The 15,473-nt window shown below is 37.1% G+C and overlaps 1 protein-coding gene across 2 annotated transcripts in view; it reads right to left on the bottom strand.

Annotated features, from left to right (window-relative positions):
- Nucleotides 1-15,473, bottom strand: part of CORIN (corin, serine peptidase) — a 170,494-nt gene that overhangs the window by 34,246 nt on the left and 120,775 nt on the right. For both annotated transcript variants that reach the window (XM_030011931.2, XM_030011921.2), the window contains 3 exons: nt 10,192-10,423; nt 3,831-3,976; nt 1,122-1,229 (listed from right to left, as the gene is read on the bottom strand). In XM_030011931.2, the coding sequence (XP_029867791.1) occupies nt 1,122-1,229; nt 3,831-3,976; nt 10,192-10,423 (486 nt within the window). The remainder of the gene's footprint in view (nt 1-1,121; nt 1,230-3,830; nt 3,977-10,191; nt 10,424-15,473) is intronic.

Consider the following 15,473-nt stretch of genomic DNA (forward strand, 5'->3'; position numbering starts at 1 on the left):
GCGCCTTAGTGAAAATAACCCCTTGGTTACTCCAATCATTAAAACAACCTGATCTTAAAAAAGAAGCATTTTATAGAGCTGTCAAGCTTGAATTTTAGCCTAGCTTCAGCTTTCAGGTGTTGGATCTTATTTTATTTTTGTGCAGCTGAGTAGAAAGTCTTTTATTGCCACAGTTTTGTTGCTCACAAACTGTGATTCTATCTTAACCTGCTCTCTGTTAAAAAAAACAGGTTGTGCACCTTAGCTCTACTCTGCTGGAATATTTTCCAATCTTTTACTCATATTCACACCTCTTCTCTAAATCCTTAGTGATTTATAATTATTCTTTTTGCCCCTAGGGATGCCAGGCCAGCATGCAGAACTCCATGGAGGCTACATCTTAGTCACATAAAGCAATAGCATAAACTCCCTTCCCCTTCTCAAAATTCTCCTGCCAGCACGTACAAAGATAAATAGTGACCAAGAGATTTGTTGGTTATTCTCAAGCTCAATACATCCCCTTAAGTTAAAAGTCAAGCACACCTCTACTGTAAGTAAACTCAGAAACATACTGGAGAATAAACTTTGTGGTTACCACTTTATCCTTGTACCTACAGCTTGAGGTTGACCAATCTGAAAGAACATGTAATTCTTGACCCTTGCAGTACAGAATCCACTTCAGCAACACAGATCTTTTGTCAATGCATCATAATGAGAACATTACTGTGTATAAATTTGAAACTGTATTTATGAATTCAAGATTTAAACTGCCAGGAAGTCATGTTTTAGCTCAGTAGAACCTCCAGCAATATCAAAAGAATTAAATCTGCAGCATTTTTTATCTTGATTACTAAAGGAATACTCAAACATCCTGGAATACAGTTAGCAGAATCTAAATGATCAAATAAATTGTGTTGACATTAATCAAGAAGGATGCTTGCTAAAGTATTTTTACCGCTAGTAGTGTTAGAAAAAAACAACCAAAACAAACCACACTTTCAAACGTATTTTTCTTACAGAAAAAGGGGCTTATCCTCTGAGCTGTCATACTATGGTTCAAATAACTGAAGGAAAACCAAACTCATTTTCAAATGCTTCAGTTACTCTCCGTTCAAAAGATCCAACTCATCGAATTTATTTACCACAGCTGTCCTCATCACTATCATCCTCACAGTCAGCTTGACCATCACATCTTCTGGATGCCAGGACACACCTCCCAGAACGGCACTTGAAGTGACTAGGTGAGCATTCTGTTAATGACAAGGAGCAGGGAGAAACAAGGCCCAATAAGCTGCAAGATTAATCATCACATGGTACTTGCTTATTTATCACTATGACTGTTTCGGAAGGGTAAATGACAGGAATAGAAAGCTTGTGCGATATTAAACTGCAACTATGTAGTAGGCAAGACTCTTAACAACGGCACTGTCAATGGGGTAGAGCAATATTTTCCAGACCTCTCCCTCACATGCTACCTTCTGTCAAATTTCGAAGCTTTGCCAAATAACTGGCATACAATGTTTAGATTGTGGGCAGGGATTTTCTAGCTACTTTTCTCACTGCTGTGGTGTTGTGTGAAGCAGAAATAGAACATATGGTGTGTTGAAATGAGTAGAAGAGATCCCCAGGATAAATGTATATATAGGCAATTGTGTGGCTATTTGAATTAATTTGAATTAATAAAATCACCTATAAATGTTCATGAATTAACCCTTACATTGCTTCTGCCTCATCTTACAGAGCACCATTTTGAGAAAGCTTTATTTAGATAGTTTGAAAAACCCACCCATTTTTTCACACTGTACATGTCACTGACTTTGATGTACAACTTCCATCATATGTTGCCTTTTTTTTTCCTTCCTGCAAAATCTCTGATATTGAATACCATGTAGTTCCTTGGGTAAATTTTAGGATTCAATAAACAGTTGTACCAAAAATATCATCAATGAACTTGGGAGCCTTAGAAAATAACATTCTAATGATAAAAGGTATGTGAACTGTACTGCCAACACTTAAGAATAACTCATTATGAAAATAACTTAAGTTTATAATGCATACTGTCTTGGCCAGCAGTATTCTTGGATTCAGCACTGACTGGAAGAGAAATGAAGCAATTCAGCACCTTGTAATAACTCTGTCAATTATAGCTTAAGTTGGAAAATCACCTATGTTTTGTAATCATAAACATTTAAAATGCTCTCAGAAGCATAATTTCTTTTGTTATATGTGTTTTTTTCAGAAATATTTATATAAGATTTTAAACTTCCCAGGGAAGACTCTCTAAGCAACACTGGTAGTCAGTAGAAATCTGGCATTGAATCAACATAAAATTCTAGCAGTAAGTGAACCCAAAACAACTCTGATAAGACCCCTTAATTAATTACACTGTTTCTAAAAGAATACTAAACCCCCCTCCTTTTTCATTGATTTTCCAGGAATATCTATTTCAGTGCTAAGATGATCAATAAGCAGTGAATCAGCTTACTAGGCAGAGTCCCTCTAATTAAAGTGAGAATTCTTTTAAATTATAATTTTTATAAGCGAACAGAATTTATCTCTAGAAATGGAACACGCTAGTCCTATATGCAGTAGTATATTTAAAATATAACTATTCTATGTTACATTTCAAAGCCAAATGGTCCAATAACCCAGGGAGGAAGACTAAAAGACATTCAATATCTGAGAAAATTAAATCACATTATTTTTCTTGAACTCACCTTGTTGTGCCAAAATCTTACTTTTCCTTTCCTACACACTGCTGTGTAATAATGGATAACTCCTTTCCATCAGTCCACTGCTGTGGAAGAAAATTATCTCCTTGTCTCTCAAGAGTTCCACGACAGAGGATTTCATTACTATGGTATTACACATCTTTATAACATCCTCACAGTGATACATGTGCACATGAACTTTGCTTGAAGAAATAGTACTAACTGCTATATATGCTTCACTGGTTTTTCATGATTCCTTCACTGTATTCACAGCAATACATATTCACTAAAAGAACTATAGACTAACTAGCTTTTGCCCATTGCTTTCTTTGAGCAAGATCAAGGCTGTGGAAAGACTGTCATCACCATGTAGGAGAGCAGGAGGAGAAGAGTGAGAACTGAACATGATCGGCATTTTGCAGGCACTGTAGCACACGCCATCTCGCTGTTTTCCCAGCTACTTTACTGGCATTTTGGCAAGAAAAAGAAAAGGCATGTCAGAATCCCCACAGATCTCACATCCAATGACCACTGCAGAAGGAAAAGCTGCACAGGTTCTCTCTTCATACATATGAAGAGTATCTAGAAGCATTTAAGGCATTTTCTTTCTTTTGTTCATGTTCGCACCCACACTGATTAGTATTATGGCAGAACTCAAAAACTGAAATTTGTCAGTTGCTACTGAAGCTGGTTTGGCACAACTCTCTACAAAACTGTCCCCAGACAAAAACCAAAAGCAAACAATAGCTGGCAAAGACACTAACATTACAATATTTTCCTCAGAGCTGTTGTGGGGCTCAGCTTTTTTAAGATTGCCAAGAGTCTGCCTCCTGGTTAGAAAAGCATTATTGTATCATCTAAATAGGTAAAAAAGTGAAGTATAAACACAAGCAAGCAGTAGATGTGGTGTTAGCAACAAATCTCAAACACTGCCTTTCACAGATTGAAGGTAATTGATCCTTCGTTTCAACAGTTTTCTTATGAGAACTTCCTCTGTCCAAATTCCCTGAAACCCAGTTTGGAATCATTTCCACAGCTTAAATATTATAATTTAGAGAGGAGGTATGGGAAAAAAAACCAGTGACTTTATGAACCTAATTAAATCTTTAATTACCTGTTATATGAATTTATAGGAGTTACCTTCTACATCTTCATCCGGTGTTAGACAAGTTTGATTGTCTGAGTTCTCATCTGGAAATTGAGTGCAGTCAGTATCTTCTGGCCACTGCAGACCTACAATCCCAAGCACAGACTCACAGCGTTCCTTAGACTGTACACATAATGTCCTGAGGAGACAAAGTGGAATTGCACAAAGTAACTGAGTGAAAGTCTTAGAAATTCCCAGTTATTGGAAGTTAATAATCCTAGCCAAAGTTAAAGACGAAGATCAAGGAAAAATCACTTAATCAGATTTCTTTACATGAAAAAAAATATGTGTCTAAAGATATGTTGCTAGTGTTAAAACATTATTTTAAGTTACTTTATGCAGACTATTACCTGAGTTATAACATAATAGCCAAATATAACTACTTACAAACATCCTCTCCTCTCAAAGGGATGGCAGAGAACCTTTTTTAAGAAGCAGTAACTGCCCTCCTTCAGGAAAAAGAGCCAAATACATTTTGTACTGGTGAAATGCTACCCCTTTTGATGATGCTACCTCAGAAACTATGTGGTTTCAGAAGGACAAAATATTTCAACCTGCAAACAAAAGAACAAAGAGCTCCCCAGGGAATTCTATAAAATTAAAAATTTTGGGAAAATCAAAGCACAGATCAACCTAGTCTTGAGGGTTTTGTCAGTTAGAGCAACAGAAGCTTGTATCACACCTGGAAAAAGGCATGAATATAGTCCTCGGGCTGCATTTGGTTTTTTACCACAGAAAGACAGGACTTGCCACACAAAATTAGTTCAGTCCATCTAGATTAATATCCTGTCTCTCAAAATACCCAATGTCAAATGCTTCAAAAGTACAAAGAGAAAGTGCATAAAAGAAAAATCCCCTATTGTTTTAAGCATTATTTTAAACTTCTAGCAACTCCTTTTGCCTGGAATCATAGCTGATGTGCTGTTCAATACAATAGTCTTGTCTTGTATCCATGGTATTTTGAATCTGTGTTTGTTTCAACTGCCTCTCTTGTTTTTTTTATTTTTGTGGAATATCAAGTAGGCAGTATGGGATTAGGAACCTCAGCATCCTTTTCATCTCTTCCTCCAAACAGAAACATGCATCATGCTGAATAGGTATTTGTCTAAGCTGTTCTTAAAAATTCTTCAGTTAGCAAGATTTTGTATACTTCCTTATCCCTCATTCTCATACACAGATATCTATTATTTTCCTTGTATCTGACCTATAGCTCTCCTGATGTACTTTAAATCCATTGCTTCCTGGTTTAACCTCAGTGAACATTGTGAACAATTTGTTTTCTCACAGAAGCTCACTTTTACCTATTTGAAGGCTATGATGTCTCCTCAAGTCTTCTCTTGTTTCTAGACTCAGCAACTCATTTAATTGCACCTTTCAGATCATATTTACTAAACCTATAATCATTTGGACTTTCTTCTATCGTTTCAAAGAAAATTCTCCTTTGTTCTTATAGGTTGAAAAATATTCAACAGTAGGATCCCACCCATTTCTACTTTTTTCAGTTTTCTCCATGTCACTTTTAACTTGCCTTTTATTAAATTTGATTAATTTTTCCAGATCTTTCTTCTACAAACAGACACTCCTTTCGTGGAAGACATTTCATTCCACTCATTTTCCTTTCACCTTTTGACCAATGGACCACTTTTTTTCCTGCGATAAGCTTCAAGAAATGCAGTGACCAAAACCAAGCAAACAGATCCATTTAGGATCAATTATTTTATGCTCTTTCAAGAAAACAATACATTATTAATCTTATCAAATTTGATTTTGTTTTGGGGGATTGCATGAAGAAGAGTCAATGTTTTTCCACACCAAATGATTCACCATTGAGTTGAGCAGCTGGAAGGAATGGATTGACATTGGTCAACTGTGCTACAGTTACAGACTCTCTTTCCTTTTAGATCCTCCTCAATATCAAAAAGGCTGACTCACAGCACTTTATAACCTCGGTTTTGTGAATGCCAGAATTTTTATTTACCAATGACAAAACCCCCAAACCGACAACAATATGATGAATAAATTTTAAAAATTTGATTTTGTTAGCTGAGACATATAAGCCATTTCTGTTCTGTGTTCTCTGTGCACTCAAATCTTTGGCCAAAGCTGACCATTTCCAAAAGCTATTGCAAGCCATCTAGTTGTCAGTCTGTGCTGCAAGAATTAAACTGTAAATAATCTTCAAAGTAGTGCCCATCACAGCACATATGGAAGCCTACTGCAATACTGCTAGGAAATTTGGAAGAGCAATTAGTACTTTTATTTTTTTTTTTTAATCCTTCCCACATTCCCATACCGAGTCTCACAGCTGGGGTATCAGAATACCTTGGTAACAGACTTCTTTATTTACTTCTCAGTCAAATCTCATCTGTGGTACTGTCTATGAATCAATCTAACAAGTTAACAGTTAACAAGAGTACACATCACAAAGCAGAAAAACCTTCCCCTTCCTGGTAGAAGAAAGAAATACAAGGTAAAAAGAAAAAGATGTAGCATAGAAATGTGTAATTTTCTGCAATGGAATTCAATCTAGCATTTTGAGAACATTAAGCATATTTAGCAGTTAACTAAAATATCTCTTTACTTTCTCAATTCAAATACACTAATGGGATGTCTAAATTGATACCAACACATAAAGGGCACGAGATTTGAACAGGATTATTCTTCATACACATCTGTCACAGTTTTGAAATACCACCAAAGTCAGCTGAAGACTACTTAAATACACAGACAGTGTAATCTCCGTGTCATTATAGGGTAACGTGACTAGGAAGGCATTTACTGGTCCCAAAATAAGGGACACTGATAGACTTATTGGAATGTTGTGGGACCCAGAATCTCCAGAAGCTGCTCAGCACCCTGCAGAATCAATTCATAGCAAAGATAGTTTGTAATTATAAGGAAACAGGAATTTCTGAGCTTATTCCATATATTCTTCACCTATGAAAGTCCATTTGTCTTCAGTGGGAACCCAGGCACACTTAGCTTCAAAGATTGTTTCACCAGACCTGGACTACCATTACCAATGCCTTATCAGAGACGAAGAATACTCTTCAGAACTTGAAAACATACTTGATAGATCAATGAATGGCCTCAATAACAGCAAGTTCAGTTCTTTCAAAACAACCTCTTCACCTGTGTTCCTTACTTCAAACAAAACTTCATGAAGACCTTTATAGTTAAAGAATAAAGCAGGACAGTCAAACTAATAACAGAAAGACAATGAAAAGCCTTGCAAAGCAGGGACAGATGTTTTATGCACCAGTATTAAAAAATCTAATACATCTCTGATAAGTATATTTTATAATAGATGCAGAACTGTAACATGAATTTTCAATTCATGGTTGGAAAGTGCACTTTGACTTGAAAAGCTTAACACTGAAAAACTGCATTAGCTGAACTCCATTTCATATTCAGGTAAAGCAATACATATGTCCTGTTAAGCTCAACTAACCACTGATATCTTTGAACAAGAGGGCAGTTATTTTGCAAACACAGCAGCAGATTCTCAGAACACAGTTTCTGTGCTCAGAATATAACATTCTGCCTTCTAGGAGCTTCAGACTGTAGTTAAATAGATTTATATTTATACTGATGTATCAAATGTACTTAATTTTTTTCTGCCCTAAATTTATCACTTAATTCAAGAGTTTATTGGTATGAGGCTATATGTGTTTTCATTTCTAAAACATTTTTACATTATATCTGTGTCTGAAATTCTTCCTAAAACTTTACTGTAAAGCAAATACTACACATCTCAGTGGGACCCTCCAAGGTATCCCTTCCTCATAAAATCACTCTCCACTTGTGATCTACACAAGAGCAAAACCTGAAAACAGTTATAAAGTAGAGCTTTGAATCCCAGGATTTAAAATTTTATGTTTGAATATTCAACCTGATCTAAATGTGCTGTTACCCTGCTTTGAGCAGGAAGTTGGACCAGATGAGTTCCAGAGGTCTCCTTCAAACTAAATTATTCTATGGTTTCTACGAGTTCCTATTCATCTGTTTAATACCTTAAATTTGAAGACTATTCAACTGTATTGTGATACTTCCTAAAATCCATTAGCTAGGTATGTAGTTGCTGAAGCAAAGAGCCTATAATTTAACTTTTGTTCCTCTACATTAGAATAAGTTAGCTCAATTTTTATTTATTATACTGCTTTCTTAAAAAAAAAAAAAAAAAAAAAAAAAAAAAAGAAAAGAAAGACTTGATTTTCAAACAAGCAAGCCTGAAACAGAGCTTGCACAAACCATTCTGTAACTTTGCAGCTATCCCATGTGCAATTTCCTAACTTACCTGTTAGGTCCCTATGTAAGAATTAACCGATATCTTAGTAAATTTCCCTGTGACTCTTAAGTGGGACTAAGCAGCATATCACTAGACAAAGAAATGTTATCTATTTGTCAACAATGTCACACGGTAGGAAATCTTAGGACATGTATTGCAATTTTCAATGCACTTTCTTTCAATACAGTAGATGTTAATTGATCAATACTGTCAGGATAGGCCCAATAAAAGAGACAGAAATACAGTATGAGAAGGCTCTAGCAGCCAGTGGCTCAAAGAGCTCTGCCTGCTGATCAAGTTTATTAGCTCTCCTAACCTGCAACAACTGCTGCTATCAAAGCCATAAGATTTACAGAACATAGTCTCTTTTGAACAGATACAGGCATAACCCTGAAAAGTACAGTAATGTTAATTGATGAGGATGGTAGAAAAGTTAATCTGACAAGTGGAAAGCCTAAGTTAGTCTGTAATTCAGAATGATGTGGCACTCCTCTAATTTAGAAAGGTAAGCATGCATTAAAATCTCAGGTTTTGTTAATAGTATTTGGATAGAGTTTTGCATAGATAAAGTGATATACTAAAGCAAAGAACTATTACAAATGCTAATGTTCTGAATTTAATTAATTGATTCTATGTTTAAATACCCTTTATAGTGGTGCAATTCTAATCAAACGCACAGAAATGGAAAGTGCTTCATACAACGCTCATAGCGTCCTTCTGGACATGTTGTCCAACTGTGGGACGAGTGGGTTCACAGTGCGCTGGGTGAAGAACTGACTGAGGGGCAGAGATCAAAGCGTTGTAGTGAATGGGGCTACATCGGGCTGGCGATCAGTCACCAGTGGTGTTCCTCAGGGTTCAATTCTAGGGCCAGTTCTCTTCAATACATTTAGCAAAGGTCTGGACTGAGTTGAGTTGAATGCACCATTAGCAAGTTTGCTAATGATACCAAACTGGGAGGTGCTGTTGACCCTCTTGAGGGACGAGAGGCCTTGCAGAGGGATCTAGATAGATTGGAACATTGCACTATGATAAATGGGATGAAATTTAACAAGTCCAAATGCCAGATCATTCACCTAGGATGGAGTAACACCAGGCACAAGCATAAACTGGGAGAGGAGTGGCTGAAGAGCAGCCCTGCAGAAAGGGATCTGGGGTGCTGGTTGACAGCAGGCTCAACAGGAGTCAGCAGCATGCCCTGGCAGCCAAGAGGGCAAACTGCATCTTGGGGTGCACTAAACACAGCACAACCAGCTGGTCAAAAGAGGCGATTATCCCACTGTATTCACTGTATTCAGTGTTGGTGTGGCCTCACCTTGAGTACTGTGTACAGTTCTGGGCCTCACAATTTAAGAAGGATGTGGAGGTCCTTGAATGTGTCCAGAGGAGGGCAACAAAGCTGGTGAAAGGGCTGGAAGGAATGTCCTATGAGGAGCAGCTAAGGACTTTGGGCTTGTCTAGTTTGGAGAAAAGGAGGCTGAGGGGTGATCTCATTGCTCTTTACAGCTTCCTGAGGAGGGGAAGTGGAAAGAGAGGTGCTGATCTCTTCTCCCGGGTATCCAGAGATAGGACGCATGGGAATGGTTCAAAGCTGCACCAGGGGAGGTTTAGACTGGAGATTAGGAAGCATTTCTTTACAGACAGGGTGGTCAAACACTGAACAGGCTTCTTAGAGAGGTGGTCGATGCCCCAAGCCTGTCAGTGTTTAAGAAGCATTTGGACAATGCCCTTAATAACATGCTTTAACTTTTGGTCAGCCCTGAATTGGTCAGGCAGTTGGACTAGATGATCATTGTAGGTCCCTTTCAACTGAAATAGTCTATTCTATTCTATTCAATATATACATTTTGAAAATTATTGAACTGCTGTTCCTCTCCTTGTTTTGAATACTTCAGATACTAATCACACACATGTGATGAACTGCATTTAATGACCTTATAAAATATGGTTCTCTACCTTTTGCTATGGAATTCCAATTCTGGTATTTTCAGTGGAAAGAGAAAACTGGGAAAGACTAATATGACAGACAATGTCAGTCAAGAATTAAATGAAGTATAGTATAGTACCTGCAAGGTGGGATCCGTTGATTTGTATGGGGGTCACATTTTGGTACTAAGATCGTACAGGCAAAAAACATAAGGTACTTGTAGCAGTTGGTCTGAACCAAGGCTGGGAAAAGAGAAGACTCCCAGCTGATAGAGGCTTCCTTCTGTGTCCTGTGGCCCAGGTAGTTTGGGTAATAAGTGTAGTTGTAAGGCAAGTTCATACAGAGTTCCAGAGTAATTGGTTCACACTGACCTTTCACAGAAAGAAAACAAAAAAAGAAATACAAATGGTGTGAGATTAAATGAAATACAGAAGAAATAATTACATAAGTAACAAATTTATCAGTCAGGGGATTTCCTCTCAGTCTTGAGAAACTACAAGTTTCAGAGCTCAAGACCCCTATGAGCCTATTCATACCAGTAAAGAAAAGTGGGTTTGACCTCTGCCTACCTAAGAACCTATTCAGAGACTTACATTCCCTTCCAATATGCATTAACTTCTTGAGTAACATCTTAAATTTAACATGGTACAATAAACCATTCTTTAAAAACAGATTTATTCTTTTCAAATCAAGTTTCTGATGATTTTCAAGAGCTCCTGTATCATACAACAACATACTTCCTATGGGTGTACTATGCTACCATAACACACCTCATACTGGCAGTGCAATTGTCAAAATTAAGACGACTGGGATCATAGGATACTTTGGGTTGGAAAGGATCTCAGGAGGTCTCTAGTGCAATGTCCTCTCAAAGCTTGGTCAGCTCTGAGGACGAATCAGGTTTCTCAAGAATCTATTCAGTTGGGTCCTGAAAAATCTCTAATGACAGAGACTGCACAATTTCTCTGTATAGAAAATGGCAGGACTTTTATTTTATTTTATTTTTTGCATCTCAAGATCTCCAGGAAGAATGGGGACAATTAGGTTATATATTGTACAAACAACGAGTAAGAGAGAGTCTACATGCTAATGATTCAATTCAGATAAGACATAATTGATAATAAAGAGAATGATAAGCAAGAGCAAAATCAATGAAACATCTACAAGTCCGTATGATTACACAGAATATAGCTATATACAAAAATCAACCAGCTTTTAGGGGGTTTATCACAACATATATTGAACTGACCAAGTATTTTGGATTTAAAAAGTTGTACAGCTTTTGTATTTCTTCCCACATTGGTAGTCACATATACTTATTTTTCAATTTTCAACCACAACAGAAAGCAACTGACAGAATTTCCCTTCAACTCAGACTGAAATTCAGCTTTTTATTTAGCACTGAGACCAATGTGAAATTATTTAATTTTATTTAATTTTGAAATATGAGAAAATTTTCCATGAAAAAGTGTACTATTCAGAAGTAATTTGTTATCAAAAGACCACATATATTTGCCTATTCTGGAAGCAAATGTATCTTAACATGATTAACATTCTCTGTCAGCCAGTTGCTAGTGTCAGTTGCCAGCACAGTGTGGCAACTGGGTGATCCTATAGCTGGATCTTTGAGAGGAAGTTGAAAGATCCAACAGTCAATTATTCAGCTGATCAGCAGAACTGGCCAATCTTTCATGGACTGGCATTCCCTATTATAACTTTTTTATTATTTACCTCTAATCTGAGGATCACAAAGCTCATTTTTTTATACACCTTTTCCTCTCTGCTAAATCCTTGCATCCTGCCAATACTGAACTATTTCTGCTGTCTCAAACCACTTAGTCCCAGCTTTGGGGTATATGATGTTCAAAGACTTCAACAATCCTCCTCACATTACTGCCATTTCCTTTTCTTCATGATGAACTCTGCCTTGTCCTCCCACACTTAGCCCCAAATGCCCAGATCAATTTGGTTTTGTCTTTAGATTTTTCCCCAGTAAGCATCTTTTCATGATGTGTACAGAATATTACATGTTCATCAGTATTTAATGATGAAACCCGAGTAAATAAACACAAAAGTACATGCAATGTTCTAAGTGTTTGTATAACATAACATCATTCAAGACTAAAGGGTAGAAATGCACATATATCATTCTCTCTTTTGTTACGCCTCATATTTATAGGGGTTTAGGTGAACTCTAGAAGAAAATCTAGTCCACTGAAATGGCCCTGTAGGATACCTCTTTACATGTTTTTGACATGATTATAATTTTCACACTGTGTTTAGAAAGCTTCTATCGCATTATGTACAAAAGTGTCGTTGTAGGTTTGGAAAGAATAACTTTGACTATCACAGCCAATTCCCTACAATCCACGAGCAGAGCAACAAACAGAACATACACTCCAGGGGAACATCTGACTGAATTTAAGTAACCCAAATGTTAATCTCTCCTACAGTTTAAGAGATCTTGCTACTCCCTTATTTATAGTAGGCGTAAGTACAATCTAATGAGTGGGGAACAAGGAATACAATTCATTGCATAGTTTATTCTAAATAAAAAAAAAAAAAACAAAACCAAAAAACCAAACCCAAACAGATTATATGTGGGTTTAATATCTTCATGTATTATTATTATTAACTTGCTCTACCTACTATATAGGAATTAGCTCCAAACATAGTAACAGAAGTGAATGGGATATTTCACAGAATCATGGAATGGCTGAGGTTAGAAGGGACCTCTGAAGGTCATCTGGTCCAACTCCCCTGCTCAAGCAGGGCCACCTAGAGCTGGTTGTGCAGAACCATGCCCAGATAGCTTTTGACTGTCTCCAAGGATGGTGTCTCCCTTCAGATATCTGTTCTGTTATCCTAAATATGTTGTAACGGCATTATAATGCCAGCCTAAACTGATCAGACATTATCATGCATGAAGAACATCCATCATATTCATTATTGTGAAATGTGGCCTATTCTTTGGAATTTTTCAACCAAAGAGTTATTTGGGCCAGAAAATACTGCTTTGTCAAAACTGAAATTTTCCACAGGAATTCTCATCTCTTACCAAATACAGAATAACTCTGGTCAAAATATGAACAGCAAAAATAACATGAAAAAAGACTATAGTACTTCCAGATGTTATGCAAGAAAAATCTCTCCCAAATTCTCTTGCTGTTCCATTGTGTGTAAACAATTAAATATTCACTGGACCAGAAAGGGAGAGAGACAGTCCAGAAGTCTAATTCAGATTACTTGTTACTCCTGTTGAGAATTACAGACTGTTGCCCATAATATGATGAGGAAACATCTTCACTAAAAAGCTCTTGGGTTTCTCATGACATGGAATAGGAACATTGATTTAGAACTCCAATATCACATGTCAAAAAATGTCTTTCACTATCTTGTAACATAGTCCTAGCCACTCGAACATTTTCCAAAATTGCTGTCCATACATACAATGGGATACAAAAATCTGTATGGATCAGGAAAAGATTTTGGACCACAGGACAAACTGCTTTGGACCACAGTAAGTCTCACACCAATTTATCCACAAGGAAGATGAGTCTAAGAAACAAAGTACACTTTCAGCTCTCTCTTATTGTGAGAAAGACTGAATTGCAGTCACACTGCTTGAAAGACTGTTGCCTTTTACAGGACTGTAGTCGCTGTTTATGAAAGGTAATTTGCTTAAGAGAGAACTGCTCCCCGAGTATAAGAACCAGATGCTACTGTGGGAATTTACATATTTTCCTACTTGTTGGGTAAGACTGCTGCTAGTGCCTTGTTTGCCAGCCGAATAGAGGACCTGTCTTATGCACAACTGGTGACTACACAGCCACCAGTTGTGACTCCAATGTTGATCCTGTCACAATATATTAGATACATTTTATGTGTTCTTTACCAAGCATTTTAAGTTATAAGTATTTAAAAATAAATAAAATTAAAAAATACTATCTTTTTTTGACTTGAGTAAATGTAAACTTGTTACAGTTTTAAACATATAAAACATGGTTTAGTGTAATGCCTGTTAAGTTTTGGAAGCATTATGAGCAAATAATCTTTGAAACAGCAGATAGAAATATGGAAGCCCCCATTCCTGGGTAAACCGCAGTTTTGTGGCAAAGTCAGTAATGCTCAAATAAAAAAGATCAATCTTCAAATAGAGAAACTGAGATGCAACACCTGTTCTTAGAGGCACAGGCTGCTAAAGCTGCTGCTTCTCCTGCAGGCAGAGAGATCTGGGACTAAACATCCTTCACTCCCATGAGCCTTCAGCCCACAGAGAATCAATCTTATCATATACACATTTAAACTTGCGACAAGCTAGAGTGGAGTTATTCAAGTCAGTAATTACTATTTCAATGAATACTCAAGTATTCTCACCTTAAACCATCAGGAAAATACAACCTACAACTCTCACCAAAGAAAAGATTACTTGAAGAACCGTTTTCTTTGGAGATGCTAGGTTCTAGAGGTCCCAGGTTCTTGGAACCTGCCAGGTTCCAGGTTCTTGGAACTACAGTTCCAAGGGATTTCAGCAGGAATTGCAGATGTGGTCAACAACCAAAGTAATTTGATATGTTGTGATATTTCATGTTTGATTTCTCCTTGATTAGTGTATGTATCCCAAGATATACTGCTTTTCACTAGGAGCGGGACAGCCTCTCATGGGAGATAATATCTGACCACAAATTGCAAGACACAGAGGAGAAAATGACCGAGATAATTCAATGAAGATATCTGAGATTTCAGCCAAAAAAACCTTAAATTATTTTAAAAATTTAAGTTTTATTAGAAGTTTTAAAAAAAATGAAGTAGATGATTGTTATTAGTTTTGTGTTACATGGATGCCTGCCTTCCCATTTCATAACCTTTTCGAAATATTTCTTGGGGTAGAATGATGGTTTGGTTCACAACAGGCAAGTAAAAAAACCCAACACATACTACTCCAATCACCTTAGAAGGTTCATTCTCACCTGAATAGTTTGGTTATGGATATGGATTAGAGGACAGGCCTACACAGGTGATGTACATAGTAGGCATCTGCTGCAGACCACCTTAGCAAAAAGAAGAGGTAGATGAACCTTTCTTCAGAAAGCTGGAAGATGCCTCATGATTGCAGGCCCTGGTACTTGTAAGAGTTTTAATCATGCTGATATCTGTTTGAAGGACAGCAAGTTGGTCTTAAAGGAGAGCCTCCTCAGAGCACAGGAATAGTCCATAACAATGCAAAGCAAGTCAAGCAAGTGCCTTGGCTGAACATGGATCTCCTGACTGAGCTCAAACACAAAAAAGAAATACACAGAAGAGGGGATAGAGCACTTAAGTGGAATGTAGAGACATTTCCTGAGCATACAAGAATGGAATTACAAAAGCCAAAACTCAGAGCTGAAACTTCCCAGCAATGTAAAGGGCAAGAAGGAGGGC

Source organism: Aquila chrysaetos, chromosome 1, assembly GCF_900496995.4.
Source record: "Aquila chrysaetos chrysaetos chromosome 1, bAquChr1.4, whole genome shotgun sequence".
Classification (NCBI taxonomy): domain Eukaryota; kingdom Metazoa; phylum Chordata; class Aves; order Accipitriformes; family Accipitridae; genus Aquila; species Aquila chrysaetos.